Source organism: Rhinolophus sinicus, linkage group LG15, assembly GCF_036562045.2.
Source record: "Rhinolophus sinicus isolate RSC01 linkage group LG15, ASM3656204v1, whole genome shotgun sequence".
NCBI classification, from domain to species: Eukaryota; Metazoa; Chordata; class Mammalia; order Chiroptera; family Rhinolophidae; genus Rhinolophus; species Rhinolophus sinicus.
In genome coordinates this window covers 11,961,317-11,979,645 of record NC_133764.1, presented here as the reverse complement: position 1 = coordinate 11,979,645, position 18,329 = coordinate 11,961,317, and the positions used below count along the sequence as shown (strand labels likewise).

General features: G+C 39.8%; 2 protein-coding genes across 6 annotated transcripts; one reads left to right on the top strand and one right to left on the bottom strand.

Annotated features, from left to right (window-relative positions):
* Positions 1-827: 827 nt before the first annotated feature.
* MIS12 (MIS12 kinetochore complex component) lies at positions 828-5,484 on the bottom strand. Of its 4 annotated transcripts, none has more exons than XM_019718110.2 (2): positions 5,138-5,484; positions 828-1,785 (listed from the first exon to the last, which is right to left on the bottom strand). In XM_019718110.2, the coding sequence occupies exon 2, from the start codon at positions 1,743-1,745 to the stop codon at positions 1,125-1,127; it is 621 nt and encodes a 206-aa protein (XP_019573669.1). In that variant the 5' UTR covers positions 1,746-1,785; positions 5,138-5,484; the 3' UTR covers positions 828-1,124. The 4 variants fall into 4 exon arrangements, with proteins under 4 accessions (XP_019573669.1, XP_019573670.1, XP_019573671.1 ...); XM_019718111.2 differs by lacking the exon at positions 5,138-5,484 and adding an exon at positions 4,833-4,990; XM_019718112.2 differs by lacking the exon at positions 5,138-5,484 and adding an exon at positions 4,584-4,788.
* A 105-nt stretch (positions 5,485-5,589) lies between these two features.
* Positions 5,590-17,792, top strand: DERL2 (derlin 2). 2 transcript variants are annotated; one of them, XM_019718108.2, is made up of 7 exons: positions 5,590-5,744; positions 6,608-6,673; positions 8,480-8,553; positions 10,731-10,824; positions 11,582-11,777; positions 12,333-12,423; positions 17,279-17,792. In XM_019718108.2, exons 1-7 carry the CDS (start codon positions 5,652-5,654, stop codon positions 17,382-17,384), a joined length of 720 nt encoding a protein of 239 aa, XP_019573667.1. In that variant the 5' UTR covers positions 5,590-5,651; the 3' UTR covers positions 17,385-17,792. The 2 variants fall into 2 exon arrangements, with proteins under 2 accessions (XP_019573667.1, XP_019573668.1); XM_019718109.2 differs by having other exon boundaries at positions 5,600-5,744; positions 6,611-6,673.
* Positions 17,793-18,329: the final 537 nt, after the last annotated feature.

Genomic DNA, 18,329 nt, shown 5'->3' with positions numbered 1-18,329 from the left:
TACCATGACATTATAGGCAGCAGAAAATCGAAAACCAAAGCCTTTAAAAACATATATTTCATACATGATTGGAAAAAGAACTCTTTGATAATAAACATATTCCAGTTAAACAGACTTCCTAAATCTATGACTATTTACTTGCAAATATTAATATACTAAGTTATTCTTCTACAGAAAGGAGAAACTCTAAATATACTGTTTTAAAGGAAGACATGGAGGGCATGCAATACCTTGAGAGTAACTATTGCTATATCTTCCCTTTCCTCAGGTGACTGATCATGTTATATGCATTAATTACAAAAGACATAGCTAAAATTTCCCAGAGGGTATTAAAATTTGATGCTTATGAGTGTTTACGTAAGTTAATTAAACATTAGATACAAGGAAGATTCTAAAACTAACTAAAGTAGAAAAAAATGACATAAAGACCTAACAGTTAATATAAACTTTGCTATTGGGTACGGTTCCAGGCTTCCTTTTCTAGTCTAGTGAGATCTGCTCCTTTTTTGTCCAAGGTCTTTCACTGCTGGGCTCCAAAACAGTAAATTGTTTAACATCACCAAGGCCTTGGTCAAAAAAAGGATTTATTTTAGAAACAAAACAACTTCTTTCTTCTGTACTTTTTCTGCTACCTGCTTCTTTCCACTAGTTATAAACTCCTCATGGGCAAGAGCACACACTCTGTGTTGGCTGTCCCACAGAGTAGTAACTGGTTAATAAAGAAGCCACCCACTCAACCTTTTCTCATTCGATCTCATCCAAAGAATAAGTCAAAAGAATCAAGGTTACAAAGGACTCATGACGAAGGTACAACTTTTACAAATATCTTTGACTAGCCAGGGAAAGCTTTATTTCTTCAATCATGCTCCAAAATGAGTCGTTATTGAATCAAGAATCCCTTCCCACCTATTAGAAGCTGGTAAGGAATAGATGCTTCAAAGATTAGTTTGGGGTAGTACACAGATATAAGAAGAGTGAACCAAAAAACAGGAAGATGTGCAAATACAAGAAAGAGTAAACAAAGAAAATCCAATAAAATATACAGTTCACTAAATTAAGAATAGTCATTGATATAAATCCCACAGTCATTGTACTTTTGACAGGCTCCTTTTACTCTTTAGAAATTAAGATACTTTCAGTCTTTTGCTTTCCTTTTCCACATTGTCTCTAATATTCTGTAGTTTTCTGGAGTTCTGGACCAGGAACACCAAGCTCTCCCTAAAATCACTAGTTCCATGATCTCTGCCAACATTTTCAAGCTCATCAAACAAAGCCAATGTCTGTTTGAGTTTGGCCTGAACAATTTTTTGCTCTTCTAATTCTGCAAGAAGGGCCTGTTTAGTGCATAACTCAGCCTTATACTTCTCCTGTAACTGTTCAATTTCTTTTTGGAGAAGCTGGAATTCTTCCTCACTACAAGGATGCATCTCCTGAGATTTATCTTCTGGAAGCAAGATGTTTGGGGGAATACGCAAAATCCACTGTAAAAACAGCTGCTCCATTTTGACAAAAAGGTTATCAAAACGCCCTTTCATGAAGGAAAGAAACTTCTCCGTGCATTTACGAATCTGGACTGGGCTAATCTCAGAGTTTGGGATGCCATCCAGCTTCTTCAGAATAACCTGTTCAACAGCCTGCATCACTTCAAACAGGTAGTCTTGAAATGCAATGTAGATCCTGAGCATGCAAGTTTGTGGTGTGAAGCCAAAGAACTGGGTCTCATAGGTCATTGGATCGACAGACATCTTGGCTTATTTTGCTATGTTAATTTTGATTGTGAACAATCTGCAAATGTAAAAAAAAAAAATCCCTTGGATAAAAGACAACCATCTGAGGAAAGTAACATATCACATTACAGATAGAAAAAAGAAAGCAAACAAAAAATAAGTTTGTGTTCCTTGATACGCAATGTCACTTCCAGCCTCACTCATCCACAATAGGATACAAACCCTTGCCTCTCTTGAGGCTCTTTCCATCAGCCTACAACTTCCCTATCCCCTTCCTCATTGTTTCCACTAGTTATAAACTGCCTCATGGGCAAGAGCACCCACTCTGTGTTGGCTGTCCCACAGAGGAGTGACTGGTTAATAAAGACGCCACCCACTCAACCTTTTTCTCATTCGATCTCATCCAAAGAATAAGTCCCCCCTCACCTCTCATTTACCCAGGACTCTGGCCTATGGCTCAATCTTCTGAAGTCTGTTTTCCTAGACAATGTTTGAATTTAGACAGATGACCTAACCAGCATCCTAGAGACTCAGTTTCATGAGTTTCAATGGCTTCACCTTCACTTTAAGACACCTGACTCTTGATATTTGTAACTTCTTTCCCCAACTGCCCCTATTTTTTGACAATTTCCTACGCTACTCTTCCAACTCTCATTCACATACTTACACTATGCCTTAATCATCAAGACTGGCGGCCCTCTGATCCTCTCTTCCTTGTGCTCAGTCTGTCCCATTTCACGTCCTTCCCTATCCATTTTAGGCTACAAGATTCACTTCAACCACTTCCTTGCCAATGTTCTCAACTCCCTGTCCTTCCAATCTAGCCATTTGGAAAAAATCCCAGTTAGAAGTTGAGCAAACCTCTTGTCAGCTTTACAACCTCAACATGTTTTTAAGGGCATAGGAGTCATTCCTTTAGCATGTAAACATTCAGGAAAATAGCACTCCTATTTCCTTGTCACTGTGGGAGTTTAACCTAGGCACCTTTTCCTGAGCTATAACCACATGTTTGTCATAGAAATAAGAGAAGTGTTATTATTCCTTCAGATAAAGGCAATTAGCTAAAATAAATGGCTACTTCAATTACCAGGTGAATTTAGGATGAACTTTATGAAAGAATTTGAAGCAAATGGTAGAGTCAAATCTTTTTATGGAAAGACAAAAGTGTCATTAATCTTAAGAATTTACATATGTAACGGCTAAAAACAGAATGGTTGTAACTGTATGGCTGTATAAACAGGGCAGAATTTCTTTGTCTTTGTTATCTCACTCAGATTCCTACAATGTGTTGTAATCTGGATATGACTATTTATTTAAAAACTGCTTTCTTTTCTATGTCCTGTGGAGAGGATTCTTTGGGTTGGCAGGAGTTTTATTTCCTCAACACTGCCCTATGCTTTCAGGATCAAGATCAAACTCTTCCAAATGGCTTACAAGGGCCTTCATCCTCTGAACCTGACCAATCACATAGTCCTTTTGAAGGACCTCACATGTGCATAACTGAGCTGATAATAACGTCCTATTTCATGGCACTCTATTTTTGGTTCATGCTAGGTCTTCTCTTACTCATTTTATTCTTTTCCACATTTCACCTCCCACAGGAACCTACTCTAATGTTTTTAACATATGCTTTTTCAATTCAACTTTAGTTTTAATTGATTTTTAATAAGTTTTAGATATATATTCTTGAAAAAGTTTTCTATATATATGTTTACATTTTCATGTTCGCACTTATTTCATGTTACTATTATACTTAAGTTTACTTCATTGGTTCTGAATTAAGTATTCCATCAATTTTATCATATTCATATACCACACTTGATGTCTCATTCTCCTTGTGACAGACACCTAGTTTGCTTTCAGCATCTTACTACCAGAAATAATGTTGTAATAAATACTCTCCTGTAATGTCTCCTTAGAGACTCGCAAGATATTTACATAGGCAAGTAACTGCTGAGCCATAGAACTTATTGATACATAATTTCACTAAATACTGCCAAAACATCCTCCAGAACATTTTGCTGGGGCAGAGAGTTCCTAGGCTGGTTTACATTCCCACTTGCAGTATATGAACATTTCTCATATCTTCGCCAACACTTGATATTATTCAACACTCTAATTTTTGCCAATCTGGTAAATATACAATTGTTTTACAGTGTTGTTTTTTGAAAACCAAAACCATCCAGCCCTACACACAGGCTGGACACTGAGGACTGAAACTATCTAAACCCCCCACCCCCAACAAACAACTTACTGTTTACATTAGCATGACTACTATTCCAGGAGGCCAAAATAATAGTTTCACGCTTCTAATGGTTTGAACTCCCCAAAAGATGGATCAGCTCCTCAATGGGAAGCATCAATTTGTATCCTAAAGTTCCTGAAACACTTGCCTCAAAAATCTTTGCCTCAGCTGTTTCTACCAATCCTGCACTGTTATTTCACGATTCCCCACCCAATCCTAATCCTGCCCCCAAATCGAAAGATCCACCCACCATAAACCAAACTTGCAATTTTCAAAAAATGCTGATCTTGCCTGTCTTCCCTTTGTGACACTGCCAAAGTTCTGTCAGGCCTGTTATCCTCCCTGACCAGGGTAAGCAGTACACGCAGCATTGGTTTATCAACCGGTTGTAGGGGTAATATCTGGGGAGCAGGCAAAAAGTATTTTAATGTGCGTTTTTGATTACCAGTAGAATTACCACTACATACATGTTAGCGCTTCAGATTTGTCCTCTGAATTACTCATTCATACCTTTTAAAAACCACTTTTACTTGGTTCCTTCCTTATATATGCTACCAGTCTTGATGGTTACTCCCTGTTCTAACAACCTTTAGTGCTTCCTTATAACTCACCTGATTAACTATGACATTCTTTACACTGCCTGTCAAAATCTGATTGCTCCTTGTTCCAACCAGACCGAGCTATTTTCTTTCCCTGTTACGTTTTTCCCTCAAAGAAGGATGCCGGGGCCAAATAGCCTTCAAGGGTCAGCTTAAATACACTGCCCTGGTGACGCACCCCCTCCTTTGAATCCCCATCAGGACTTGTCTTCCGGCACTGACCGAATTCTACTTTAGGATATTATCACGGGCCTGTCTCACCTTCTCAGCTAGCCCTAGAGTTCCAGAGGGCAGGATAAGGGTAGCTAAATCAATATTTGCAGAGTAAACGGCGGGAGGCGTCCAGGACACCTCGGTGAGCTGAGTTGACTGAACTCCAGAAACCGCCCGCAGGACTTGCTTCCGGCCGGAGGACCAGCCCCTCCCGCGCCGCGACCCCAGGGCATGTCGGGACTTTTGGGTTGGAAGCCGGCCGGCTACGCTGCTCCAGCGCCCCGCGAAGATGCCTAACCCAGTGCCACTCCTTCCCTCTCCTCCTCTCAGAAAATGCAGCCCGTGGCACTTACCGAAGCGACCATAAGGGTGACGAATTTTATCAAACACCGGCTTCCCGCCACCTCCTTTAAACCACCTCTTGCTGCCGGAGATCGGTGGCACTGCTGGCTCCCCAAAAATCCGACGGACGCCTGCCTCGGCGAACGAGAGCAAAGGCGGGATGCTATCCCGCTCCTGATTGGCTGGCTGTCCCGTCGGGAATGGGCCACCTAGATTGGGGACAGACAGGGGCCGGGCGGGCAAGCTAGCTGTGGCCCTCGGGGATTGGCGAAAGAAACGGGTATTTACTCTCTTCTCCCGACGCTGGTGGCTGGAGAAGCAAAGCTGGGACGCCGCGGAGACGCAACTCGTGATTGGTGAATGGCTTTCCTTAGGGCTCTAGCGATTGGTGGCTGGCCGATTGCGCGGCGCTGATTGGACATCAGCGGGCAGGCCAACGAGGGCTCCGCTTTGATCCCGCCTCGCCGCTTGGACTGACTGGCGGAAGGGGAAGTCGGAGGGGGGGGGCAGGTGGCGGTGGGGAAGATGGCGTACCAGAGCCTCCGGCTGGAGTACCTGCAAATCCCACCGGTTAGCCGCGCCTACACCACCGCCTGCGTCCTTACCACCGCCGCTGTGGTGAGCAGCTGCAGCGCCAGCTTCTCATTCTCCGGGCTGGATATGACCGGGTCCTCAGGAAACTGGGGTTTGGGCCTCGGGGAAGCCCAGATGGGTTGGTCTCGGGGTGCGTGGAGATGGACAGGGCTCACTCTCGGGTTCGAAATGGCCCCGAGAGTGCTTATCTAGTGACCCAAGAAGGGAGTGCTGTTGCATGATTGGCGGAGGATCAGGACTGCACATCCGTTTTTGAGAGATGAAGGCCGGACTTACAGCAAGTCTGGGCTGCGGGAGCCGCCCACCCAGAAAACATGCCTGAGAACTCTGGCAATGGCCAAGTGGTATCGCGGTGACTAATGGGAGAAAAGTCTGGTTAGTGGAGAAGCTTGGATATTGAGGATAGAAAGCTGGAAGTTGTCGAGAGGGAAGAGTTTTGAAATAAAGAGAGTGCAGATATAGAGGTTGGCTGGAGTGACCCAGGCCAGACGGCGGCAGGGCCTCGAGTCTCGGTTCTTTTGAGTGAGTTGCATTGCTTCACACAGGTGTTTCAGGTGGTGCCTATGTGATGGGCAGATTCATGGCAGCTGTCCTTTACTTGTCCTGTATCTAAGATAACACCACCTGGAACACCACGTAGCTCCCATGCCTTCGTGTCAGCTTCAACTACTGCAATGTAAAACAAACTTATTCTGTGTTAGGTTTTGGGGATACAAAGAATTGTACCAGTTCTAGAGAATTCTTTACCATCCTCTTCCTCCTGCCTTAAAGGATTCAGTCTAAGTGACTGAGAGTTGGAAATTGCTAGGCCTACTGATCCTTTGTTATAAATGATGCAGTTTTGTTTCTTGATCGATTTGCTTTAAAGAGCTCTTTTTCTATTTCAGCAGTTGGAATTGATCACACCGTTTCAGCTGTACTTCAATCCTGAATTAATCTTTAAACACTTTCAAGTAAGTGATCCATCATAACTATGATTATTTCAGTTTTTAAACTTTTTTTTTCTTTTTAGTAGCAAGTCCTGCCATATACTATCTCAAGAAGTATATCAGTGGGAATATTTGATTATAAGTCTTATTGTGGGGGGTATAGAGCAGTGGTTCTGCAGCCTAATTGGGAGATTCTCAAGTTCCTCATCATGTACCAAATCAGATTCACCAAAGGTAGGTAATTAAAAATCTCTTATTTTTAAAGTTCTCTGCATGGTTTTGATTTGATGTGTCCAGTTCCTATATTTAGGAATCAATAGTTCAGAGTTAATATTGTATTTGAGAGACTAACCAGCTAGCTGCCCAGGGAAAATCTCACAGGATGTCCTTAAATTGATCCATCTTCCAAACTCCAAAAGACCGACATCTAAAACAACGTGCCATATTTATTAGATTACAGTGGGAGATAGTCCTTTCCAGTAATTAGAATGCTAAAAGAGAGATATACTGCTCCAGAATGTGCATATAGGTTATAGTTGGAGTGGGAGAGAGACCCAAAAGCCAGTAATTCTGCCTCTATACATGCTATTCCCTGTCTCAGATGTGTTTCATTCACTTTATACCCATTGAATTCCAGCTTGCCTTTCAAGACACAGCTTTTGTGTAACCTCAGATTCATTCTCCTTTGTGTCCCTAGGATATCTGTAAATAACCCTTTTAGAGTATCTCTCATCTCATACTTGCACTTATTTATATGCTTGTCTCCTCTCTAGGTTGAGGGTTCTAAAACCCTGGATGCAGTTAAGTTAGTATGTAGAACTGAATTGTTTCAACTTCAGTTGTTACTAATGATGCATAAAGCAGCCCTGTGGACTCTTGTCACTCTCTTCTTCCTTTAATACTCACATGGGCTTTCCTGGGAGCTGTATCTCCATCTAAGCATTGCTTCTAAGTTAATGCTTGCTTGGCTTGATACCGTATATTTGCTTTAGGAGTTAGGAATTCTAGGTGTGAGTTCAGAGTCCTCCTTTATAAGCCCTTGTGTCCTCGGGCAAGCCATTTTAAAAAGTATTCAAGTCTCTTTCTTTGTATGTGAAATGGGGGAGGGGGTGGCACAGGATTAAGATAATAGAATATGTTAAAACACTTTAAAATGTTAAGTGCTCTCTCTCCCTTTGTGAGTAGATGTTTTCATTGTGGGTGTGGAGGATTGGGTAGGGAAGTCTGTATCAGGGTTTCATATAAGAAAATTAGTGTCCTTATATCTGTCAATTAGACTATAATTATTAGAGCATTAGGTCTTATAGGGAGTTGGCTATTTGTTCAGACTAGAACTTGAGTATGCACTTTAAAATTACTCTTTACTCTGGATGTTTTGGACTGCCTAATATAGAAACATTTCTTTGTGATTTATATTAGATTCCCTAGAGTTTTTCTTGGTTATCAAGACTAGTCATTACATTATGATACTATGTATATGAAAGCATTGTTTTCTATTCAAATTAACCAAGTCTTTCCATTAAATGTTTTTCATAATTTGCCTGACCATATATACAGGGTGGGCTTTTTAAAAAGACAATCACAATCTCAAGTTTTCTGTCTTATTATCCTTACAAATTTCAGGTCTGACTTTATGATTCAGACTTTCAACTAGAAGCAGCACAAAAATCAGTGTCAGATTGTGTGCCCCGCTTTTTGGTTCAGAACATAGTATCATGTATCCATGGCCTTTCAGCCATTGTAGTCATAGGGTATGTCTTTTAATATGGAAATGTTTCCTGGTATATTTTACTTAATTTATCTTTCTCTTGATTGTTTTTCTTTTAACAGATATGGAGGCTAATCACCAATTTCTTATTTTTTGGGCCAGTTGGATTCAATTTTTTATTTAACATGATTTTTCTGTATCCTTTATTAAGTGGGGTTTGCGTAAAAACTAGGTTTACTTAGGAAATATGTTAAGTTCAAACTTAGCTGTAACTTCTAGTACTGGCTCAGTAGTACACAGAGTAGTTAGTTGGTCAAATAGTAATGTTTTGAGGGTGTTTATAGGTCACTGTGCATTCAAATGGGTGGTATTTAACCATCAAATGATTACATTTCTGCCCACAAGTCACTTGCAAATCTGATCAAGGGAGAGGAGTGATTTAATTGAGGCATAATTATAAAATAACGTCAGCAGATACTGTTGTGTCATTGGAATTAACCCCTGGTCATTTGCAAAAGGTGAAAAAATTCAGACTCAGCCTGAAATGAGGAGAGCGGGGAAGTAAGTTTATTCAAGAAGAAAGATGCTGACATAGAAATTGCCGGGGCAGACAACTGCACCTAACTTTAGGTTAGCTTTTTCTTATATAGGAAAGGGTGGGTAAATTCTCTTACAGCAGGAGATGTGAGTTATATACTAAGATCATTTGATTGACATATGTTGGATATGTAACTAGTTTCTTTCCGCACATGCTCTGTACCCAGAATGCATACAGAAAAACCCACTGGGGTGCCAAACCTTAATGTTCATTTTATTTTAATTGTGTTATAATGAGGCTAGAGTTCTAGTAACGAATAGGTTTTAACAGTTTGCGCATGTGTGAAGAACCAGTTAATACCAGTTGGGTCTTATCTCCTCTTTTTAGGAGAGTGTTTGGACATTTTGATTTATTTCTAGAGGATGAGCCTGGAAGGTTCCTGGGGAGGGGGTTCAGGCCTGGGCAGTCCCCCTTCAGGTTCACTTTTTTTTTGCCCTCCTCTTCTGCCTCCCTCCCCCCCACTCCGGTTCAAGCCATTGTTTCTCAGGCTCGTTGTGTAGGACACAGCTCCCAGGCCCATGCTGGTGTTATGAGCCTTGCTTTCCCCCCGGCTGAGGCAGTCGGTTGCCAGTTGTCAGTCGGTTGCTCACAGCAGCTCTTGCCAGCTGCCGGTGGCTCACGCTGGCTGCCGGCGACTCAAACTGGCCACCAGCCGCTTATGGCGGCATATGGTAGCCCGTGGCAGCACTCAGCAGCCCATGGCAGCCCATGGCAGCTCATGCCAGCTTATGCCAACCTCTGGCTGCTCATGGCAGCCCAGCTCCAGGGAGAGCTATTGTTCACAATCTTAGCTATAGAGGGCGCAGCTCCCTGGTCCATGTGGGAATTGAACTGGCGACCTCGGCATAGGCTCTCCAACCACCTGAGCCACAGGTCCAGCCCCAGGTTCACTTTTGTTAATTTTTTTCTGCCTCATTAGATACCAAGTAATAAAACACAATCTGAGTACAGTAATAATTAACAGAGTTTTGATAGAGGGTTGGGAGTGGGTTCATGAGGAATGGAGAACTTGAGATTTCCTTGTATCTTAGTTGCTGGTTCTCCTGGCTGAAAAGACAGTGCCGTAATGTCTGCCGGGCTTGCCACGTTCCAGGTCATTGAAAGAGAGGAAGAGTTGTGCTCTGGTCATAGGATAATTGGGGCCACTGAGCAGAGCTTTCTCCTCCACCCTGCCCCTCTGGATTAAGAGGGCAGTCACAGCTGAGGTCATCTGCAGTAGACAGAGGGCCACTTAGGGGTTACAGGATTCCTGCCCTAGCGTGGATTCCTGTGTCTCCTCTATGGTAGATCATTCTGGTAAGTTTCTAATAACTAAATTTTTTCATTGTAATGCATCTTCATTGACTGAGGTATAGGAATGCTTAATCTCCCTGGTCTGAAAAACTAGGTTATCACACAAGGTTTCTTCATGGGGATTTCTTCCAAGTTACGTTGTGAAAAAGCAAGGGTGATGTAGATTGTGGTGTGGTTGAACATGGAAAAGATGATACAAATCTGAAAAGGTTTAATAGATGACTGGTTTAAAAGGTTTAATAGCAATATTATGCAGCATTTGGCTTAGTTCCCCCTTCAGGAACAGTTTTTGTTAAATATGGAGCTAGTCTAAAATGCCTGGTAAAAGACAAGTAATCATCCTGCCACTCATAAATGTTCTTACAGAAACGAAGACTTGACTTCTTGCAAATAACATGGAATCCAAGTGTACTTAAGTGATACATTAAATTTTACTTTCTTCATGTTTATGTGTTTAACATTTTCTTAACTTGGAACTTAAGATACCGTTACTGTCGAATGCTAGAAGAAGGCTCTTTCCGAGGTCGGACAGCAGACTTTGTATTTATGTTCCTTTTTGGTGGATTCTTAATGACTGTATCCTTTAATAAATAGAACAAATAGAGAACAATGTTAAAGAACATCACGTCTCTTCCTAAAGCTTTTCATCTGTCTCCCACAATTCATTGGATACTCTGAACAAACAGAGAAAAGTAGACCTCCAGATTTTAGCTTCAGGGTACTATTTATTTTACAGCACACTTTATGTGACAGCTTTCTAAGCCTAGAGATTGGACAGGATGCTTTTCTACTGTGAGCAAGTTAGAGGAACTTTTAACCCAGGTGGGTTACTATTACATATCTTAGATATATTATTATTAATGGGTGTACTTCACTTTTAAACTAAGTTGGTAAGATACTTATTTGTTTACTATCAAAACTAGTAAATTATTATTTTTTTTTAAAGAATTGTCATCTGTATAATAGACTTGAATGTAGTCCTGTCTGACAAAATGGATTTTACTCCTACTGGCTTTATTTACCTCTGTAAAGGTACTAAGGGTGAGTGAATTTAATACAATTATTGACCAAATAACACATTTTCCAAAGAGGAAGGAACTTCATGAAAGCACAATATTGCTTTGAAATAGATACCATCCAGATGATTTGGCCTAAGCAGATTTTTGCCTGATTGCTCTGGGAAATTATTTTCAGGCTCTTTTCTTCTAAAGATGTAAGTAACTAATACTCCATGTTCCTAATTCAGACTTGTTAGAACACAATCCTTAGTTCTCTTGCCCCTCTTCCCTATTTCACTTTTAACGCTGGTATTTTCCTTAATACCATCTGCTAGATATTTGGTTTGTTTGTGAGCTTAGTTTTCTTGGGTCAGGCCTTTACAATAATGCTTGTCTACGTATGGAGCCGAAGGAACCCATATGTCCGCATGAACTTCTTCGGCCTTCTTAATTTCCAGGCCCCCTTTCTACCGTGGGTGCTCATGGGCTTTTCCTTGTTGTTGGGGAACTCAATCATTGTGGACCTCTTGGGTAAGAATCTTATCACTACTTTTTCTATTATTTTACTTACAAACTTATTTTGTCGCTGTTTTTTATGTTTAGTTTACTGGCCTTCACATAATAGCTATTGTGGGATTATGTGATAGTTCTACGCTCAAAGACTACAATATTAGTTTTTAAACTTTTAACACGTTGCGTACGGCAGGGTTTAAATCCCTCATACCCCTCTGTTCCAGCAGGTTTTTAAAAGAAACTACTTTAAAATGCACTCTTTAAAGCGTAAATGCTTCTATGTCATTTATTATTTTTCTATAAATAATAGATTCTACAAATAAATTATTCTATAAATAATTATTCTACAAATAATTCAATAAAATATGCAAAGTAAAGAGTCAACAGTAAAAACGAGAATTCTCATTATCTGTCCTTAATGCATGGCTCAGAAAAAAACGAAGATTCTCGTGATCCGTACGCAACTTGTTAATAATTATATTGACATTTCTTCCTAAATATAAGGAATTCATGTTGGCAGACTCACCTGCAATCAAAATTTTAATCCTCTCCTTTATTTCTGGTTGACTCTAGGTATTGCAGTTGGACACATATATTTTTTCTTAGAAGATGTATTTCCCAATCAGCCCGGTGGAATAAGAATTCTGAAAACACCATCTATTTTGTGAGTATTTAATACCAGGTTATGTGTTTGGGGCAGATAAACTGGGACAGGGTCAATGATCTGTGCTTTCCTGAGACTCCTGTAGCTCCCGGCACACACAGCAGGTCAGTATATAGGCAGATGGAGCAGTCTGGGTACAGTTGAGCAATTGTATTGGGTAGGAGCAGACAGTGCCAGAGTTGTGGAGGAGCCAGGTAAATAGGCTCAGGACGTCTGAGGCTGACTTGGAAGGTGCTGTCCCGGGTAACCTAGCACCTCCTGTCGCAGGGAGGAGCTTACTGGTTTCACAAAAGCTCCGAGTTTAGAGAGGTGAAGTAGCAAAATGGGCAAAGCTGACCGACCGGAGGAAAGTTTTTAACGGTGGAATGTCTGGTCTTCTGCAGAGGTGGTAGAGATGAACAGTGGAGTGGAAATACAGCTTTGGGCTGGAAACCAGGTGTAGGCTGTTCCACTGACCAGCTATGTGATTTTAAGCAAGTCCTTTCTCCTTTTTTGCACTTCATGTTTCCTGGGGGTAGCGCTTTGATGTATAGGACCTCTTTCTACTTCAGCATTTTGTGTCCTTGGGATATACTGCATTAAAAAAGGATCACCTGAGGAAGAAAATGTGTATTTTTATTATAAAATGTTGGTTGTAAAATAGTGAAGCAAAATGGAAGTAAAATCTTCAGTCCCATCACTTATGTGTAACATTGTTAACTTTTTGATACATATTCTTCAGTCTTTAATTGTCTGTGTACTTTAAAAAAATGTTTTTTATAACCTTTTAAAGTAATATGTCATAAGCATTTTTCCATCGTAAATGTCCTACAAAATTGTAACAGCTACATGGTACCCCATGGTATGAATATAGTATAATTTTACTAATCCCTTATTGATGGACGTTGATAGTAGGTTTTCCTTTCTATAATTGGAGTGGTGAACATCCTTGTAGCTAAAATCTTTGCACACAGCTGTGATTATTTTCAAAGGACAAATTCCTAGAAGTGGAATTGCTATTTTATTGCCAAATTGCCATCCAGAATGATGTTCAAGTTTACATTTCTACTAGCAATTTCTGCCATTTCCCCACATCCTCATCAAACGTGGGAGGTATTGTATTAACTCTTTCCTAGTTTGATAGCCATAACACGGTGTCTCTCTGGTTTTTATGTATTTTTTTTTTTAATTTTGAAACAGTTTCAAACTTATAGAAAATTACAAACAGTACGGATGACCTTTTTTGCCTTTGTATTTCAAATTAAATTGTCAATCTGATGCCCCATAACCCCCCCTTAATGTATATTTTCTATAATCATGGACATTTTTCTACGGTCAAAATCAGGAAATAAGTGTTAATCCTCAAACCCAATTTCACACTTGCCAATTGTCCTAATAACGTTTTATAACGTTTATAGCAGAAGAATCCAGTTCAGATTTAGGGGTTACATTTAGTTACATCTCATTAGTCTCCTTCAGTTTATAACAGCTCCTTAGTCTTTTTCTTGATTTTCATGATGTTGACATTTGTGAAGATTGTAGGCCCATTTTGTACAATGTCTCTCAATTTGGGTTTGTCTAATGTTCCCTCACAAGGCTTTACATCTTCAGCAGGAATATCAGAGAAGTGACACTGCGTTCTTCTAATTGCAGGCTGTTAGCACAGGATTTCAGTTTTTTGAATTTGTCAAAATGGTTGTAGTCACTTTGCTTACTTAATGAAGGCCTGTGAGGCTTCTCCACTGTAAAGTTCCTGTTTTTCCTTTTGTCATTGCGTTGTGGGAAGGTACTTTAAGATTATGTAAATATTCCTTTCCTTATAAAATTTCAACTCATTTATAGCTGCATGAATTCATGGTTTCATGTCTTATTCGTGGATTATAATCCCTTATTGTTTGTTTTGATGCTCGCATTGTCTCAGATTTGGCCAATGGCAACCCCTTCAAACTGGCTTCTCAGTGCTTCCAGCATGCTCCTATCTTGTTGCTGCTGTTGTTAGCAGCACTTTATTACTTTCTGGCCCAACAAGATATCCCAGGCTCATCTTGTGCTCTCATTGATGCTATGTCTTCAGGGAGCCCTAGTTTTTTCTTAGTGGAGAATAGTATTTGTAGCCAGGATCTGGATGTGCTTATTGTTTTTGGAGTGTTCCTGTTCCCAGGTCCTCTCGGTAAACAGAGCAAGGGAATTACGTGTATGCATATGAGTATACGCTATACATTTATATTTATAGTTTTAGATCTGTATATTTTTTAAAACACTGGTTTATGCTGATACTCCTGGATCTAATACAATTCCACATGCTTCTTTCTAGATTTTTTCTTTACTCTTCCTCCAATATTTTATTATGGAAATTTCCAAACTTACAGGAAAGTGGGAAAAATTGTACAGTGAATATCATTTACCCACCACATAGATTCTACAATTAATATTTTACTGTTCTTGCTTTTTGTACATCTATCCATCCATCTTTCCATTCCCGTATACTTAATTGTCTAGGTACTTTGTCTAGGTGTATATCATTAACTAGAGTTCTCTATTTATATACAATAGTATACACGAATCTCAAATGTGTCAACTAAGGTCTTGCATAGATGCACATAGCTTACATAGGTTGCATACCCAAACTCCTATCAAGATAAAGAAAACTACCATTACCCAGAAGGTTTCCTCATGTCCCTTTTCCTGTCAGTCCTTATATAGAAACAGTCACTATACTGAAATTGTTCTTCCACAGATTAGTTTTGCACATTCTATAATTTTATGAGTAGAATCATAAGTATGTGTGTACTCCTCTGTGTAAAGCCTCTTTCATTCAACATAATGTTTTTGAAATCCATCTATTTTGTTGCATATTATCAATAATTGTGTTTTTTTTTTGCTAAGTAGTATTCCAGTAGTACCATATATCCCCGAAAATAAGACCTAGCTGCACAATCAGCTCTAATACATCTTTTGGAGCAAAAATTAATACATGTAAGACCCGGTCTATAATATGATATGATATGATATGATATGATATATATAAAATGATATTATAATATATAATACATAATTTAATATAAGACCGGGTCTTATTTTACTATAAGACCTACTTTACTATAACACCTACTTTGTCCTGCTCCATCTAATGTTTGGGAAGTAGAAAGGGTCTTAGTTTGTAACATGATTTCCTGTAATTATTGTGAGAGCAAACATCTTCATGTTTACTGACCATTTGGATTTATTTTTTTTTAAGATTTTTTTTTGGGGGGTGGGGGAGGAAACAGGACTTTATTGGGGAACAGTGTGTACTTCCAGGACTTTTTTTTTTCTCCAAGTCAAGTTGTTGTCCTTTCAATCTTAGTTGTGGAGGGTGCCGTTCAGCTTCAAGTTTTTGTCCTTTCAGTCTTAGTTGTGGAGGGTGCAACTCAGTTCCAGGTCCAGTTGCTGTTGCTAGTTGCAGGGAGCACAGCCCACCATCCCTTGCAGGAGTCGAACCGGCAACCTAGTGGTTGAGAGGACACGCTCCAACCAACTGAGCCATCTGGGAGGCAGCTCAGCTCAAGGTGCCGTGTTCGATCTTAGTTGCAGGGAACACCGCCCACCATCCCTTGTGGGACTCGAAGAGTTAAATGGGCAACCTTGTGGTTGAGAGCCCACTGGCCCATGTGGGAATCGAACTGGCAGCCTTTGGTTTTAGAAGCACGGAGCTCCAACCATCTAAGCCACCGGGCCGGCCCCTGGATTTCCTTTTTGAATTGCCTGATCAGCCCTGTATTTTTTCTATTGATGTGTCTGTTTTTATTGTTAATTTATAAGAATTAAAGGAGCTCATATTGAAATATAGATGCTTTTCCTGACCCCAATATAAAATAGAAGTTTTCAGATACATTTCTAATTTTATCAACTGTCGGGAAGTACAACTAAAAATATAAATGTAAATAGAGGAAGCTGCTTTAATGGTTAATTCTTTAGGGAGATTTTGAATGACCACGTAATAGTATTTTTAAAGTTTTTGGACATTTACTATCCCATCCTATGTTCTGTAATTTTTCTTGGAATAACTTGTTAATTTTAAAAAATTTTTGATTGTTGTAAAATACACATAGCATAGAATTTATCATCTTATGCATTTTAAGTGTATAGTTCAGTGGCATTAAGTACATTCACATTGTGCTTCTATCACCACCATCTATCCATAGAACTCTTTTCATCTTGCCAAACTGAAACTGTACCCATTAAACAGTAACTCCCCATTTTCCCTCCCCCCAGCCTTTGACAACCACTACTCTACATTCTGACTCTATGAGTTTGACTACACTAGGTTCCTCATAGAAGTGGAATCGTTCAACATTTGTCCGTTGGTGACTATCTTATTTCACTTAGCGTACTGTTTTGAAAGGTCATCCATGGTGTGGCATGTGTCAGAATTTCTTTTTAAGGTTGAATAATATTGCATTGTACCTATATACTATTTTGCTTATCCATTCATCTGTCAATGGTTGTGGGTAGACATTCATGATAAATTTAGTGAAAATCAGGTTATAAAACAGAAGAAGTATGACCTAACTTATAAAAGTACATATATAAAAGTTCTGGAAGAGTAATGAAAACATCAATAATTATCTCTGGGGATTTAGGATGTTCCTATATTGTTCCTGTTTTCTCTACAATTAACATGTTTTGCTTTTGTAGTAAAAATTAGTAAAGGAGGTAAAAACTAATGTAAATACGAAATAATTATGAATACTTTCAAAATATGATAACTCTCTCATTGGTAGGTAGATGTAATGCTTGTCCATTGGTAGGAACCCCGTGGGATCTTTTTGACTTTGCAATATTTAGAACGTAGGTTGACTCTGGGACTAAGATACATCTGTTGCCTGTCTTTTAGGAAGGCTGTTTTTGATACGCCAGATGAGGATCCAAATTATAATCCACTACCTGAAGAGCGGCCAGGAGGCTTCGCCTGGGGTGAGGGCCAGCGCCTCGGCGGGTAAAATGGCAGTGCCAATAATGAGACCCAGCTGGGAAGGACTCAGTGACATACCCATCGGGATTCTTTTAGCCTTTGTGTTGCAAAAGTGTGGACACTTTTGACAGCTTGACAGATTTTAACTCCAGAAGCACTTTATAAAATGGTACACTGATTAATCCAGAAGACATTTCCAGCAGTTTGCCAGTGGTTCCTCACTACACTGGTACTGAAAGTGTAATCTCTTGGAGCCAAAAAACTGGAGAAAAAAATACCCGCCGCCTCTAACGAACAAGTACATGAGTACTTGAGTTCTATGGTGTAAGGCAGAGCTTTTTCCTCCTCCTCTTTGATAGACGAGACCATGGTGTAAATGGAAGTTTCAGAGAGGACATAATAAAACTGAATTCCATCTCTCTCTCGCTGAATTAAAGCTTTTGTGTGTGATCTTTTAAATCATGATAACATATTCCAGCTCTCCTGCATAGGTCTGAGCTTGGAGCAGTTTACATGCCCACTCTTCGTGTATCTCCACAGCTTTCAACTGGATTTCATTTCACGATTGGAAATATGTGGCTGATATACTGTGGCTGTATATACACCTTACTAATTCAGAATGCCAGCTCCAGTAGGAAGAAGATTTATTTCTGTTGTCTAGATAGTTCTCATCTGGGTTTTGCAAAACTTCCAAGTTGTCAGATGACATGGAAAAGGCAGAGGTGGGGTAGTTCCTATAGCAGCAGGAGTTTAGCTACAAAAGAGTCCATAGTCAGAAAGCTAATGTAGCATCTTATTTGCTTGCATTTGTACATTAAGAAATATACAGAAAAAGACAGGTAATGGCCACCTTTTTGGAAAGCAACAGAAATATCTTTAGACCTGAAAAACAAATTAGAATGTTGACTTTGGAACCAGATGAACAATTAACCAGTTAGGCAGGGATTCATTTCTCCTGGGCCTTTGTCTGATG